Here is a 15,708-nt window from a genome sequence, read left to right as displayed (position 1 = left end):
AGAAAATGCAGCTCACCATGTAAAAATATCTCACCACGAGAAATCAGTAATTTTCAAAGCTGGTAAAATTCAATGTCAATTCAACTTTTTTTTTTTTTTAAATGAGGTTATAGGTAGGTTGATAGGTTAGAGAAATACTTAAATTAATACTAACTGGAATGCTAGTCAGCTTACCTTACAGCTTTGAAAAACTCTGATTTCTTGTGTATTTCAGTGGTGAGCTGCATTTCCTGAGTCTCAGCCGATTTCCCAGCAGGAATTCCAGTCTGATGAAGAATCAGCAAAAGGAAGCCCTCACTGAGAGACACACTGGTATCATTCACTGAGTGGAGATAGTGAAAGAGTAACATATTTCTAAAGGCAATTTAGATTATTAGTCTATATACTTACATAATAAATACAGATTTAACTTCCCATGGCAGGAGCAACAATTAATTTCCCTTGAAAATCTGACTGCTTTTTCTATAAAGCATTTGGTTTTGCCCTACCTACCTGTTTGGAATGGTATTCATTTACCACAGTTCACCCCTTAACTGTCTCTTTATCATTGTTATCACCTCTCAAAGTTGTGAAAATCAAATCTGGAAATCTAATGTAATCTACCTAGCAATATTTTTGTTAAATGGAACTGAGCATTTAGCACTCTCAAGAAAAACATGTTTTCTTTTTTTTTAAGTAGGCTCCATGCCCAACACGGGGCTTGAACTCACAACCCTGACATCATGAGTCTAATGCTCCACTGACTGAGCCAGCTGGGTGCCCCAAGAAAAACATGTTTTCTAAAATGTCTTTAACATAGCAGTTTACAGGGATTCAATCGTTGGACTGACTAGCAACTATGTCTTAGAAAGTAATGTAACTTTTCTTTTAAAATATCCTGAAATACATACTTTTCATTGATAATTCTGAATTGTAAGGCTTATTGTATTTATTGCTCTAGATAGTGCCATCAACACAGTACCATTAGCCACATGTACCTTTTTAAGTTTAAAATTTAGTTAACTAAAAAAATAAAATAAAATAAAACATTAAGTTCTTCAGTTGTACTAGCAACATTACAAGTATGCAATAACCACTTGTGGCTGGTGGCTACTGTATTGGGCAGCACAGATCTAGAACACTTACATCATCAAAAAAATTCTATTGGATAGCACAGTTCTAAGTAAAGCATCTAAAGAGAGAGACAGTTATTACAGTTAAAAGGGCTTACCTGGTCTGAGGAGGTGTGGGTGTGTAAAGGGGCTGGGCTGGCCTAAGTATCGGTTTGGAATTCTCCTCTCTGGGATGGGCTGGAGGGAGTACCTTCGCTGAGAACATGACAAGCATCCTGAAGGAAAAATAAAGTGAAATGGAACAATTATGCAGAAAGTCCTCACAGTATGTATACATTGATCTATCTCCAGCAGATGGATGCTCTAGAAAAATGCAAGTTAGGATCTCCTTCAATATTTTTATGGCCCTTCCTCTGTGCCAGTCAGGGCCTGTGTTGGGCCCTAGGAATACAAAAATGAGATAATTTTTACCCTTAGCAACCTCAGTCTACTGCAGTATAACAGAGGTACATACACATAGAGTATGACTATGGTATGAATAAGGAGCTATGGGAACAGAAGGAAGGCAACAAACAAAAGCAAGGAAGGGGTGAGGGTATTTCACTGAGGTAGTTTGAAGCTGTGTCCTAAAATTCAGAAAAAGAGGGGCACCTGGGTGGCTCAGTCGTTAGGCATCTGCCTTCGGCTCACGTCATGATCCCAGGGTCCTGGGATTGAGCTCTGCATCAGGCTCCCTGCTTGGCGGGAAGCCTGCTTCTCCCTCTCCCACTGCCCCTGCTTGTGTTTCCTCTCTTGCTGTCTCTCTCTGTGTCAAATAAATAAGTAAAATCTTTAAAAAAATAAAAATAAAAATAAAAAAATAAAATTCAGAAAAAGAGAATTAACATTCTTATTGAGAATATGTGAAGTATGAGAAAATATGCACATGCTATCTCACTTAACCTTGGAAATGTTAGAGCTAGATTAAATCATGTCTGAAAAATGCTTAATCATGGTATACAACAAACACTATTATTAGCATTCATTCAACAAGATTTAAACATGCGACTGGAACACATGCTAGAAAAAGACATAAGGAGGTCTGGCTGTGGTCTTTAAAGAATATACAGTCTACTGGAGGTAAAACAAAACGACACTGTAACACTACATGGTGAACACCATGGTGGATTCATTCACAAGGTTTTTTTGAGAGCACAGAGACTAATAAAATGTTGTGGGATGGGTACAAAGACAAAGATAGGCACACAGTGCTCTGGGGAACACAGAGAAGCACACAAAAGGTGTTGGTGTGGGACTGTAGAAGCAGGGGATGCCTACTCTGAATAAGAATTACTCAAGTGAAGGGCATCTGGCTGGCTTAGTTGGGAGAGCATGCGACTTGATCTCTGGGTTTTAAGTAAGAGCCCCATGTTGGGTGTAGGGATTACTTAAAGATAAAATCTTTTTTAAAAAATCAGTCAATTGAGGGCGCCTGGGTGGCTCAGTTGGTTAAGCGACTGCCTTCGGCTCAGGTCATGATCCTGGAGTCCCTGGATCGAGTCCCGCATCGGGCTCCCTGCTCGGCAGGGTGTCTGCTTCTCCCTCTGACCCTACCCCCTCTCATGCTCTCTCTCTCATTCTCTCTCTCTCAAATAAATAAATAAAATCTTTAAAAAAAAAAAAAAAAATCAGTCAATTGAAAGAGAAACGGGTCTGGAAGGTGTTATGAATGAGATTATGAAAGGGAAGGCATAGAAGGCACTGTGTGTGTGTGTGTGTGTGTGTGTGTGTGTGTGTGTGTGTGTGTGTAGGTGCGAAAAGAGTTTAAGGTCAGTGTTGCTGGAGGAAGATGAAAAGATTAGAAAGGTAAGGATCAGACAGTGAAAGGCTTTGTATGTATACCAAATTACGGAATTAGGATTTTAACTGCCATCATCATGGCTTTTTTACAAACAAGGAACTGGATTCAAAGAAGTAATTTGTGCCATGTTACACATTACTGGGGAAGCTGGAATTCAAACCTAGGGTTTTTTTGGTTGTTTTTATTTTAGATTTTATTTATTTGAGAGAGGGACAGAGTGCACACCAGCAGTGGGAGGGGCTGAGGGAGAAGCAGACTCCCCACTGAGCAGGGAGCCTTATACGGGGCTTGATCCCAGGACCTGGGGAACATGACCTGAGCTGAAGGCAGATGCTTAACTGACTGAGCCACCCAGGCCCCCCCAAAACCTAGGTTTATTAAACTCCAAAATCTTTGCTCTTATCCCTCCACCCTGTTGCTCAGTAGGTGTTCTCTGTTGATCCCAACAACACAGTCAGTACTATACAATCTCCTTGTGAACATACAATCGCTACAACAGGAGGATGTGATGTCTGGATCAAGTTAAAGGTTTTTGTAGGGACTATGTAGTATGAATGAGGTGTATACATTTGGTGAGTTAGGAGTCTTAAATGTTAACTCTGAATTAAATTTACAGAGGATTACTGAAAAAAATTATAGCTTCTTGGATGATTAGAAAGACAAAATGGTAAAGGCTTCTGGGCAGTATGAAAATAGTTAAGAACAGTGAAAAATGAGAAAAAGGAAAAACAAATATTTCCTGGAATCTAGCTTTAGAAAATGTACAGAATACATATTAGGAAATATGCCCAGTCTATATACATTGAAAGCTTAAAAAGATGAGGCAAGTGATTTACAGAAATACAGAGGACGGAGGAACTAGCTAGAGGACAACATAGGAACACAATCAACAAAGTCCTAATGTGGGAACACTACAGGACAAACAACTCTGTTTCTTCCACATAAATTTTATGGCAGGTAGGGGTGGTAAGAGATGGAAGGAGGAATCTGTAGATTAAAAAAAAAATCTTAAAAATTATTATCAATTATGTGAACCTTATATGGATCCTGATTCAAGCAACAAATTGTAAAACAAGTATCCACTACACTGTTTATTAATTTATGAAAAAATTGGAAATTTGGATAATAATTGCATATTTGATGGATTTGGGAAGTAATGTTTACTTCTTTAAGGTGTGATAATAATGTTGTGGTTATGTTATTTTTAAAAATTATTTATTTGTGAGTGGGGGGGCGCGTACAAGCAGGGGGAGCAGCAGAGAGGGAGAAACAGGCTCTCCACTGAACAGAAAGCCCCATGTGGGGCTCGATCCCAGGACCCCAGGATCATGACCTGAGCCAAAGGCAGATGCTTAACCGACTGAGCCACCGAGGCGCCCCTGTGGTTATGTTAAAAAGGAAGAACCTTACCTTTTAGAGATATAAACTGAAATATTTACTGATGAAGTGATACAATATGGGATTTGTCTCAAAATAACACAGGAGTGGGGTGGATTGGGGAGAGGATGAAAGGGGTTTTGGATGAAAGAAGACTGGCCATGAGTTGGTAACTGTTGAAGCTGGGTGATGGGTACATGGGAGTCCATTATATACTATTCCATCTACTTATATGTTTGATATTTTCAAAATAAGTAAAAAAAGATGAGTTTAGAGACAAATGAAGGAAATAAGTACGCACTCTGAAAGGCAATCTAAGACAAAGAGTTAAAGCTAGCAATGGTATAGTAGAAAAAAGTGCCAATTCTATGATCTATGTGATTTTGACATGTTACATAATTCCTTTACGCTATTTCTTTACCTGTGAAATAATGCAGTTATAGTAGATAGTGGATTTCAACCTTTTAAAACCAAGATCCACAGTAAGAAATATATTTTACATGATAACCTACTATACACAGACATATAAACATGATATATATAAAAATTTCACTAGGGGCGCCTGGGTGGCTCAGTCAGCTGAGTGTCTGACTCTTGATTTCAGCTCAGGTCGTGATCTCGGGGTCATGGGATGGAGCCCTGCGTCGAGCTCCATGCTTGGTGCGGAGTCTGTTTGTCCCTCTCCCTCTGCTTCTCCCCGCACTCTCTCTCTCTCTCAAATACATACATAAAATCTTTAAGAAAAATTTCACTAAATATTATTCTTTCTATGACTGATATTTGTCTGCCCTATTCCCTTAAAAAGTTTCTCAGTACACTACAATGATTTTATTACTGCAATTTCTTGAATGGTGGCCCCCAAAAGATATGTCCACGTCTTAATCCCCAGAACCTGTTAATTTACTTGGAAAAGGTGTCTTTGCAGATGTAATTAAGGATCTTGAAATGAGGAGATCATTCTTTACCACCTGGGTAGGTCCTCAATTCAATGACAAGTGCTCTTATAAGAGAAATGCAGAGAGAGATTTCAGACAGACGAGAAAACAGAAGAGTAGGAAGTAATGGGACCATGGAGGCAGAGATTAGAGTGATGTGGCCACAAGCCAAAGAACACCTACAGCCACCAGAAGCTGAAGAGGTAAAGAACAGATTCTTTCCTAGAGCCTTTGGAAGGAATACAGCCCTGCTGACACCTGATTTCAGACCTCTGGCCTCCAGAGCTGTGAGAGAATTCTATTATTTTAAGCCACCATGTTTGTGGTGATTTGTTATGGCAACCTCAGGAAACTAATACCATGACCTACTAAGATTACAACTTGCCACTGGAAAACACTGCACTAAAATGCTATCTCTGTACTGAGGGAAGCTCTAGTTCAGAGAAGGAGGGAATATGAGGATGCTTAATAATTTTTAAGAGCATAATGGGATCCTGAGAACAACCCCTGCCTCAACCAAACATCAGATTCCCTACAGTATTACTTGCAAACACCTGCAGAAATGACCTTCCCCAATGCATAGTAGCTTTTGGCCCACTTTGGTTTTTAGTTATTTGATCCTTGATATTTCTGTTTCTTGAAAATACAGAAGGCACAAGGAGGAGATGATAATGGGTTGGGTTGTCCATGTACAAGACTGTGCTGGTGGAGTGACTGGGCTGGAGTGTTATGAAGAAAAGGAATACAAAAAGAACTATGTGAGCTTTCTTCACCTGTAAGCAAACTTTTTTTAAAAAGATTTTATTTATTTGAGAGAAAGAGAGGGAGCGCACACACCAGCAGGCGGAGGGGCAGAGGGAGAGGGAGAAGCAGACTCCCCTGCTAAGCAGGCAACCAGACGCAGGTCTCGATCTCAGGCCCCTGGGATCATGACCTGAGCCGAAGGCAGACGCTTAACCGACTGAGCCACCCAGGTACCCCAGCAAACTCTTGTCCTAATCAAAGCTCACAGAATATAGCATAAAGCTCCATTTTTCCTTATTACAACAAATAGTAGAGGCACAGTGTATTTAATACTTCCAAATCCCAGCATCATTGATAATAATGATCATGGTAACAGCTAATATTTACTGTTTATATTGCAGAAAGTATTCTAAGTACTCTAAACATATTAACTTATTTAATCTTTATAGCTGTGTGAAGTAAGTACAATTCTAAATTTTTAACTAATTTCTGAACTGGTAACATGTTCATATGGATCAAAGTTCAAAAGATATAGAAGAGATTTACAGGGAAAAGCCTTCCTCGAGACAACCACTATTATCACTTTTTTGTTGAAACCACATGTATTTATTGGTATCCCCTTCTTTAAACAAATAGTAGCATGTATGTTTGAGGTAGATGTTACTACAATACTGCCCATTTAAAGATGAGAAAAAAAGATACACAGGAAGGTTAAGAAACTTGCCCAAGATGAAGAATTACTGAGACAGAACTAGGATTTGAACAATCTATTTATAGAGCCCATAACCATTGGACTATATTGTCTACACTATTGTGTGGCAGTAAAATAACTGAATGTAAAAAGTTAACCAATTCTCTCTTTTTATGTTTAAATGAACTAATACTAGAAAACCCAATCCTTCTATTTTGGACCACTTCTAGCACAGTAAGCTTAAGTCTAAAAGATGTAAATAAACAATAGTTTTACCTACATTTAAGTAAACAGGATTTTTTGCCCAAACGTCACATAATTAGTTGGTAGCAAAACTGGTAATGTTGAGTCCTATTTCTAAAATCCAATTCGATTCAAAGTAGGGCCATTTCCTTAGTATAGACCCTCCTCAATTCACCTGGACTACTACGTCTCCAAACTGGTATGCCTTTCTTGGATCTTTTATTTATTTATTTGAGAGAGAGAATGAGAAAGAGAGCACATGAGAGGGGGAGGGTCTGAGGGAGAAGCAGACTCCCTGCCGAGCAGGGAGCCCGATGTGGGACTCGATCCCGGGACTCCAGGATCATGACCTGAGCCAAAGGCAGTCGCTTAACCAACTGAGCCACCCAGGCGCCCGCCTTTCTTGGATCTTGTCCTTCTTCTTTAATTCATCCTCTATAGCTATACTATTTCCAAAGTATCCCTCTAGTCCTTTGCCTCAATGTCCTCAAAGATATTGTCAGCCAACTCAGGTTTAAATTCAGGATCTGTCCTTAACTTTCCAGCTTCTCAAACAAACACTATATATCTAGAATTTTCTATCTTTCAGAATGAACTTTAAACCCTAGCTTAGCACCCTTCATGATCTGGCTCCTATCCATTCCTCCGCCTAATAATCCTCAAAAAAACATTATTCCAGCCACACTTGAAGAGCCCCAGCTAATTAGTCTGTACTGTAACAGTATTTACCTTTGAAAACACAGTTTTCTTGTCTAAAATGGCTTTTGCCTGCTTCTGTGAGCTCAAACATCACTTACTCTAGGATGCCTTCTCTTACAATTCCCCATCCTTGCTGATTCTGATGCAAATGCCCCTCCTCAATGCTCTCATGCTTAATTCTGTTTTAATACCTATGACACTGCACGTAATTCCTAATTAGATTGCCAGTCTATTATAAACTTTTGGAAGGCAGGGATTATTTGTTATTTGACTTTATTCCCCAGTGATTAGATTGGGATATATTTTTAAGGTCAAGAGTCAACCAGTCTGCCTTTTGATTAGATGCAGAGAGTAAAGAAGAAAGAAATTAAGATGATTCTCAGGTTTTTTGGCTTGAACGATTGGCTTTCAATGATTACACCATTAAATGAAATGGCAAAGACTGAGATACTTATTGGATATTCCAAAAGAGTACAAATAGTCAATCTGAAGTTCAGGGGGTAAAATAACAGGCTAGATATATAAATTAAGATTTCATAAGCACATAGGTGGTATCTAAAGCCTTGGGACTGGATATTACCTACCAAGACTGTGTAGATCAAGTTTAGTTACATTTTAGTGTGAGAAGGAAAAGCACAGGAAAAAGGAAGAAACTAGAGGAATGTGGTATTTAGGAAGTTAAACAAGTGTCTTAATAGAGGGAAGTGCTCACCCGTGTCAAGTGCTGCTAAATACAAGGAGGCCAAAAGGAAAACTACTGGATTTGGCAACATAGAAGTCACTGGAGACCTGGACAAGAACAGTTTTAGTAGAATATAAAAGACAGAAGCCAAAATGGGTAAAGGTGGTCAAAAGGTACAAACTTCCAGTTATAAAGTTCTGGGGGATGTAATGTACAACATAGTGACCATAGCTAACGAGTCTTCATTGCATATTTGAAAATTGCTAAAAAACAAAGATCTTCAAAGTTCTCATCACAAGAAAAATGGGGTACCTGGCTGGCTCCATCAGTAGAGCACGAGACTCTTGATCTCGGGGTCGTGAGTTCAAGCCCCACGTTTTGGGCACAGAGTTTACTTGAAAAAAAAGTTCTTATCACAAGAAAAAAAAATGTTAACTGTGTGAAGTAATGGATGATAACTAAACTTCTTTTGGTAATCATTTTACAACGTATACATATATCAAATCATTATATTGTACACCTTAAACATATATGTCAATTACATCTCTGTTAAGACTGAGTAGTCTTAGAAGCCAGATTGGAGTGTGCCAACAAAATAGGATGGAAGAAAGCAGAAACATCAAGCAGAGACAATAATTTTGAGAAGTTCAATTGCCAAGAGATCAGAGATAATGGCACAGCAGCTAGAACGGGTGAGAGATCAAGGGAGGGAGAATAATTAGAAGCAAATCCTTGTGTAATATCTTAACACTCTATTGAAGTTAGTTTTTCAGTGTTTCTTATATAAATTCCTCGAGAGCGGAATTTTCTAACTCCTATCTGTATTACGGGTTCTTAATACATATTTGTAGAATGTCTAAAACCTGAACTCTTAAATCCTGGTCCAGGAAATGCAATATAGAATTTAGAATCAGATAGATTCAAGTTCAAATATCAGATTTTTCACTAATAAGCTAGGTAGCCTTAGACAAGTTTATCTTTAAGAACCTCAGGTTTCTTATGGGCACAAAATATTTATTTTCCTAGAATGCTATTAACAATTACACGAGAAACTGTGTGTAAGTCACTTGGTATAGTATTTGACCTAAAGATGGTGCTCAAATAATGTTCAATATTATCATTATTATTATTTTCAGTGGCATCATGTGTATGCCATTCATACATACATGTAGACAGGTATACTGTAGAGAACTGAAAACCAATCTGAAGTAGCTCTCTGCCCCAATCACACTACCATTTTTTGTTTTTTTTTGAGGGGGAGCACATATCACATTATTTTGTTTTCTTTTTTATTATTTATATTCCGTTATAATGTAAACCATGAAAATCAGAATTTCTTGTTTAATACTATTAACATCAGTGGTTAAAACTGTCTCACACAAAGTAGACATTCAATAATTATATACTGAACAAGTAAGTGTACAATTTTCAAAATCTTTAACTACATGTTTTAAAGTAGTAAACTTGGAAGTGGGTAGACACTGTCATCTCAAATCATTCAATACTGGCATGCAGAAAGCTTGTGTATTATGCTACTTCAGGAAGCCTTCCCTGAAACACCCCAAGTCTGGGCTAGGTGTCTCTCATGATTGCTTAGCATCCAGGGCTTCCCCCATCAGTCCTTATTATACTGTAATCGAGTTGTATTTCCTATCGAATTGCCTCTTGTCGCAAATAAACAAAAATGTCATCTACTTGAATACTTTTCCATGTAGTTCACGATTTCTTCATTTTTCAAAACGAAACACAGAACTGGGAAATAAGTTATTAAGGCTCAGTAGCCTAGAGGTCATATTATGCAAGGGGCATGCTGTGGACATCAACAACAGGTCCCACTAGTTTATGAGGCATTGTTTGAGGCTTCCAGGAGAATATAGGAGAAATAGTCCAGAGGATGGTCTGGTACGACTCTAGACTAGCTCTATTTGGAAGGTCTAGTCCCTATCCCAACCCCAGAATGACACCATAATGCAAACCTCTCTGACATAAGCTTTTAACTCTGCTTGCCACATAATCAGTGTCCTAATGTCTCCTAGCAGTGTCTAACATTGTCTTCAATGTAAAAATGTGCCTATTTGCGGTTACTGCCTCTACCACCACCGCCAGGAGAGCTTGAGCTGAGAGGAAACTACGGTTCTCACTACTCAGACCCAGAAAACCCCTTTTCAACAATCTGTTAAAACATGGTGGATTACTATGAAGTTCTAGGAGTGCAGAGATATGCTTCACCTGAGGATATTAAAAAGGCTTATCGTAAAGTGGCACTTAAATGGCACCCTGATAAAAATCCAGAAAATAAAGAAGAAGCTGAGAGAAAATTCAAAGAAGTAGCTGAGGCATATGAGGTATTATCAAATAATGAAAAACGGGACATTTATGATAAATATGGCCAAGAAGGATTAAATGGTAGAGACAGCAGTCATTTTGATGATTCTTTTGAATATGGCTTCACATTCCGTAAACCAGATGATGTCTTTAGAGAAATTTTTGGTGAAAGGGACCCATTTTCATTTCATTTCTTTGAAGACTCACTTGAGGACCTTTTAAATAGTCCAAAAAGCTCCCATGGAAGCAGAGGTACAAGATCCTTTTTTGGAACCTCTAGTAAATATCCAGTTTTTGAAAGATTTTCTTCATATGATACAGGATATACACCATATGGTTCACTGGGCCACGAGGGCCTTAATTCATCCTCCTCCCTGGCATTTGATGATAGTGGGATGAGCAACTACATATCTGTTACAGCTTTAGGTAAGATTGGTAATAGCAGAAATACAAATACACAGAGAATTACTGAGAATGATCAAGAAAGAGAAGAAGTTGACGATGATGGTGAGTTGAAGTCCTTCCTTATAAATGGTGTGGCAGATGAAGAGGGCTTTGCAGAAGAATGCAGTTGGAGAAGAAAGTTATTCAACAATTATTCACCAAAGTCCTACAGCCCCAAACATGTAACTCAATATACTTTTGTGGATAATGATGAGCAAGATATACCTTGGGTCACCAGCAACTGGAATCCCTCTATTTTCTCAGCAGGATTCAAAGAAGGTGGTAAGAGAAAAAAAAAGAAGCGTAAAGAGGTGCAGAAGAAGTCAACCAAAAGGAATCGTTAAATTGACTCTTCAGACACATTATGTTCATATAACAATTGAACATGACTCTCTGTGTGTTTTGGTTAATCAGAGTTCTGTAGATAACATTTGTTTAATACTATACTAAGATTATGTTTTAACACGTTTAGCAGCATTGTGGACATTTGGTCAAAGGTTGTTTGGATTAGGTATATCAGAAAAAGATGAGTTTGTGGTGACAGTGATGTTAAGAATTTGGAAAACAGCAAATACCATTTTACTTTTTTTTGAGCTAAACATTTACAAATCATAGAGTTTTTCTTTGGCAGAGCTTATGATCTATTTCATTCCTTTTATCTATTTGAAACTACCGTGCAAACTTCTGAAATGTGTATAGCATTAAGAGCTAAAAACTTATTAAGATACACAGGTTCAGACTATATAATTATTCATGAAATGAAATTTTACCAATAGAGGCAGAGCATTTGACACATAAATACACTATAAATAAAAATTAAAGCATGAAATATTTTAAGTTAAAAATAGCTAGAATTATATTTGCACCCCCATGTTTACAGAACTTATTCACAATAGCCAAGAGGTAGAAGCAACCCAAATACCAATCAATGGATGAATAAACATACATATGGTAAAATATTATTCAGCCTTAAAAAGGAAATCCTGTTACATGCTACATGGGTAAACTTTGAAACATTATGGTAAATGAAATAAGCCAGTCATAAAGACGAATCCTTATGATTCTACTTACATGAGATAAGAAATTGATAAAAACAAAGTAGAATCGTGGTTACCAGGACAAGGGAGGGAGAGGTGTTAATGGGTCTACTTTTAGATTCCAAAATGAAGAAGTTCTAGAAATCTGTTTCACAAAGTATATTTAAAAATGATTAACATGGTAAATTTTATGTTATGTGTATTTTACCACAATTAAAAAAGAAAACTAGACTTATCCTGGATTTCTCAGAGCAATGTGAATATTTCATGTATGGTAGGCCTACAGTGAATCACTCCAGACGAAATTTTCTATTTTCTTTTTTACTATATTCTATGTACACAGGATCTACAAAGACATTACTCTAAAACACCAACTTTAGCCAATGTAATTTAGGGTTACGATGGAAGAAAAATTAGTTACAGATACATCAGACATTGAGCAAGTGGTCTTAGCTAAATGCAGACATTTGCTTATTTTAAATGAATTTAATTTCAACATAATTACTTCTTAGCTTCCTCTAATTATTTTATTTTCAAAATATATTACTTTTCAGCCCATGATTTTTATTCATTCATTCATTCAATGGTATTTTTTGAGTACCTACTATTTGTCAGGTACTTGGGATACAGTAATGAACAAACACCAAAAATCTTAGCTGTCACAGAGCTTACAAACTGGGCAAAGACAATAAACAAATACTAAGTAAAATATAATGTTAGTCATAGGTGCTAAAGAAAACAAAATAAAAGGGGACAGAAGTTTTGGAATACAAGGGTTGAAATTGTAGTTAAGGTAGCCAGAGAAAAATGATGGTTAACATCTGAGTAAAGATGTAAAGAAAGTAAAGGAGTTAACCATGTGAATATGAGGTGAAAGAGTATTCCAGAAGGTACAGCAAGTGAAATGTCTCTAAGGCTAGATGTTTAAGGTGTGTCCGAGGCTCACAGAGGAGTTCATTGTGAACAATTAAGAGAACAAGCAGATGAAGTTAGAAAGGTAACAGGAGGTCAGATTATGCAGGGACTGCTAGATCACAGTATGGACTCTGTTATTATAGGTGGGACAGGAAGCCACTGAGGCTCTGAGCAGAAGAGTGACATAATCTGATACATTCAAACAGGCCCACTCTGGCTGTTATCGTTTTTTTTTTGTTTGTTTGTTTTAAATGATTTATTTATTTATTTATTTATTTTTTTTTTAAAGATTTTATTTATTTATTTGACACAGAGAGAGAGAGAGAGGAATCACAAGCAGGCAGAGTGGCAGGGAGCGGCAGAGGGAGAAGCAGGCTTCCCGCGGAGCAGGGAGCCCGATGTGGGACTCGATCCCAGGACCCTGGGATCGTGACCTGAGCCGAAGGCAGACGCTTAACGACTGAGCCACCCAGGCGCCCCTTAAATGATTTATTTTAGTAGGGTGGGCAGAGGAAGGAGTCTCAAGCTGACTCCCTGCCAAGTGAAGAGTCTGACATAGGACTCTATCTCACGACCTTGACATCATGACCTGAGCCAAGATCAAGAATTGGATACTCAACCCACTGAGCCATGCAGGCACCCCTGGCTGTTGTCATTAAGAAAAGACTCAAAGTAAGCAGGTGTAGAAGCAGGGAAATCAGGCTACTGCTAGAATCCAGACAAGACACGGTAATCGCTTGGTCCAGAGTGGTAGAAGTAGGGGTGGTGAAGAGTGATCACATTCTGGATATAGTCTAAAGGCAGGGCCAAGCAGAATTTACTGACAGGCTGCATACTGGGTATGATAGGAGTCAAGGTTTTTCGCTTTAGCAACTGAGAGAAGGGATATGCCATTATCTGAAATAGGAATGTAGGTGTTAAGTTTTGGATGTGCTACGTTTGAGATTCCTGAATTTATCGACTGAAAAGAATTTCTTGGATTGACTTGCATTCTGCATATTCCTCGCCATTAAATTTTTTTTTAGCGATCTATTGATCATATTATTCTAATCTTTTATCTCTTAGAAATGTAATGACTGCACATTTTAATGTGACTAAAAGAGAGCAAATAATCTAGCAAAACTAAAATCCAATCACCTTTGGCAAGATACAGTTCAGTGGCATATAGCAATGTAACAAATCTGGAAACCACAAAAGATAGTAACTACTACTCTTTAAATGACTGCTATAGTAAAATGTGAGCTTTTGCTTAATTTTGTTTGATTTTTAGTTGGTCGGTGGAGTCTATAGGAGGGACTGCTAACGATTTGCATTAACTTATTTTCAGGGGGCACCTGGGTAGCTCAGTCGCTTAAGCATCTGCCTTCGGCTCAGGTCATGATCTCCCCTCCCTGCTCAGCGGGGAGTGTGCTACTCCGTCTCCCCCCACCCTTCCCCCTGCTCAAGCTCTCTCTCTCAAATAAATGAATAAAAATCTTAAAAAAATAAAAAAAATGAACAAAACTTATTTTCAGGAAATAAAGTCATAAGAGCTTAGAGTATTTTATTTTTTTAAAAAAAGATTTATTTATTTGAGAGAGAGAGAGCATGCACAAGCAGGTGGAGCGGCAGAGGGAGAGGGAGAAGCAGACTCCCGACTGAGCAGGGAGCCTGACATAGGGCTCAATCCCAGGACCCTGGGATCATGACCTGAGCTGAAGGCAGATGCTTAACCAACTGAGCCACCCAGGTGCCCCAGCTTAGAATATTTTAAATGCTACTTTTATAAAATGTGTTTGGTAAAGTTTATCTGTCATGTATCTGGGACTACTCAGAGTTGAAAAAAAACCCCAATTTTCCAACAACAAAACCAAAACCCAGTGTCTCTGAAAATTTAAGAATGCAACAAACAACATGCCCTCCAGTCCATTTTTCCACTCTTAAACAGATAACTAAAAATTCAGATTTAATCTTACTCAATAGCTTAAAATTATCCAATGGTTTCCCACTGCCTAGAGGAATGGGAACATACAAGACCTTTAATGAGCCAGCCACCAGCTTTTCTTCCTAACTTGTTTTTCTTTTCTTTTTTTTTTTTAATTTTATTTATTTGACAGAGACACAGCAAGAGAGGGAACACAAGCAGGAGGAGTGTGAGGGGGAGAAGCAGGCTTCTCGTGGAGCAGGGAGCCCGATGAGGGGCTCAATCCTAGAACCCTGCGATCATGACCTGAGCCGAAGGCAGACGCTTAATGACTGAGCCACCCAGGCGCCCCCTAACTTGGTTTTTTAATCACCTCTTCCTACACCTTATGCTTGAACCCAAATTTTTCCAAAATGTGTTCCAAGGGATACCAGTTCACCACAGAAAAAGGGCCCCATGGTCAAATACAGTTTGCAAATTACTGCCAAATACCTTTTTTTTTGGAGACTTAGAATTAGTCTATTACGGACATGATGAAATGCAGCACTCCCCAAACTTATCTGACCACAGAACCATCTGGTCTAACACCTACTACATGCCTACGAACAGATTTCTGAAAAGCTCCTCCAGGCTTACTGAGGATTGAAAAGCTTTGTTCCATGCCTTTGCATATGCTCCCTTTGGCAGAATGACTCTGTTACTCTAGTCTGCTTGATAAAAGCCTTTTTCAAGTCTCAAATGTCTCCTAATGTTTAAGGGCATGCCCACATTTCCTCTTGGCCTCTCCCTGCTGCCAGGAAACATCTATCACTTTTTCTTTT

At 38.4% G+C, this 15,708-nt stretch overlaps 3 protein-coding genes across 6 annotated transcripts in view; 2 read left to right on the top strand and 1 right to left on the bottom strand.

Annotated features, from left to right (window-relative positions):
• Positions 1-15,708, top strand: part of ST13 (ST13 Hsp70 interacting protein) — a 54,623-nt gene that overhangs the window by 5,664 nt on the left and 33,251 nt on the right. The gene's annotated exons all lie outside the window — the stretch shown is intronic.
• Positions 1-15,708, bottom strand: part of XPNPEP3 (X-prolyl aminopeptidase 3) — a 73,888-nt gene that overhangs the window by 55,747 nt on the left and 2,433 nt on the right. For 2 of the 3 annotated variants that reach the window (XM_036072604.2, XM_078076675.1), the window contains exon 2: positions 1,211-1,327. In XM_036072604.2, coding sequence (XP_035928497.1) covers positions 1,211-1,327 — 117 coding nt within the window. Of the gene's footprint in view, positions 1-174; positions 323-1,210; positions 1,328-15,708 lie in introns of all 3 variants that reach the window. The other variant, XM_036072606.2, reaches the window with a different exon arrangement.
• DNAJB7 (DnaJ heat shock protein family (Hsp40) member B7) lies at positions 10,350-11,453 on the top strand. Of its 2 annotated transcripts, XM_078076678.1 has the most exons (2): positions 10,350-10,784; positions 11,121-11,453. In XM_078076678.1, the coding sequence occupies exons 1-2, from the start codon at positions 10,447-10,449 to the stop codon at positions 11,374-11,376; spliced, it is 594 nt and encodes a 197-aa protein (XP_077932804.1). In that variant the 5' UTR covers positions 10,350-10,446; the 3' UTR covers positions 11,377-11,453. The 2 variants fall into 2 exon arrangements, with proteins under 2 accessions (XP_077932804.1, XP_035928505.1); XM_036072612.2 differs by having other exon boundaries at positions 10,350-11,453.

Source organism: Halichoerus grypus, chromosome 6, assembly GCF_964656455.1.
Source record: "Halichoerus grypus chromosome 6, mHalGry1.hap1.1, whole genome shotgun sequence".
Taxonomy (NCBI): domain Eukaryota; kingdom Metazoa; phylum Chordata; class Mammalia; order Carnivora; family Phocidae; genus Halichoerus; species Halichoerus grypus.
This window is presented reverse-complemented; position numbering and strand designations above follow the sequence as displayed.

What these genes read in the sequence shown, in the direction of transcription:
- DNAJB7 (XM_036072612.2), top strand. Translation starts at nt 10,447, where the DNA reads ATGGTGGATTACTATGAAGTTCTAGGAGTGCAGAGATATGCTTCACCT.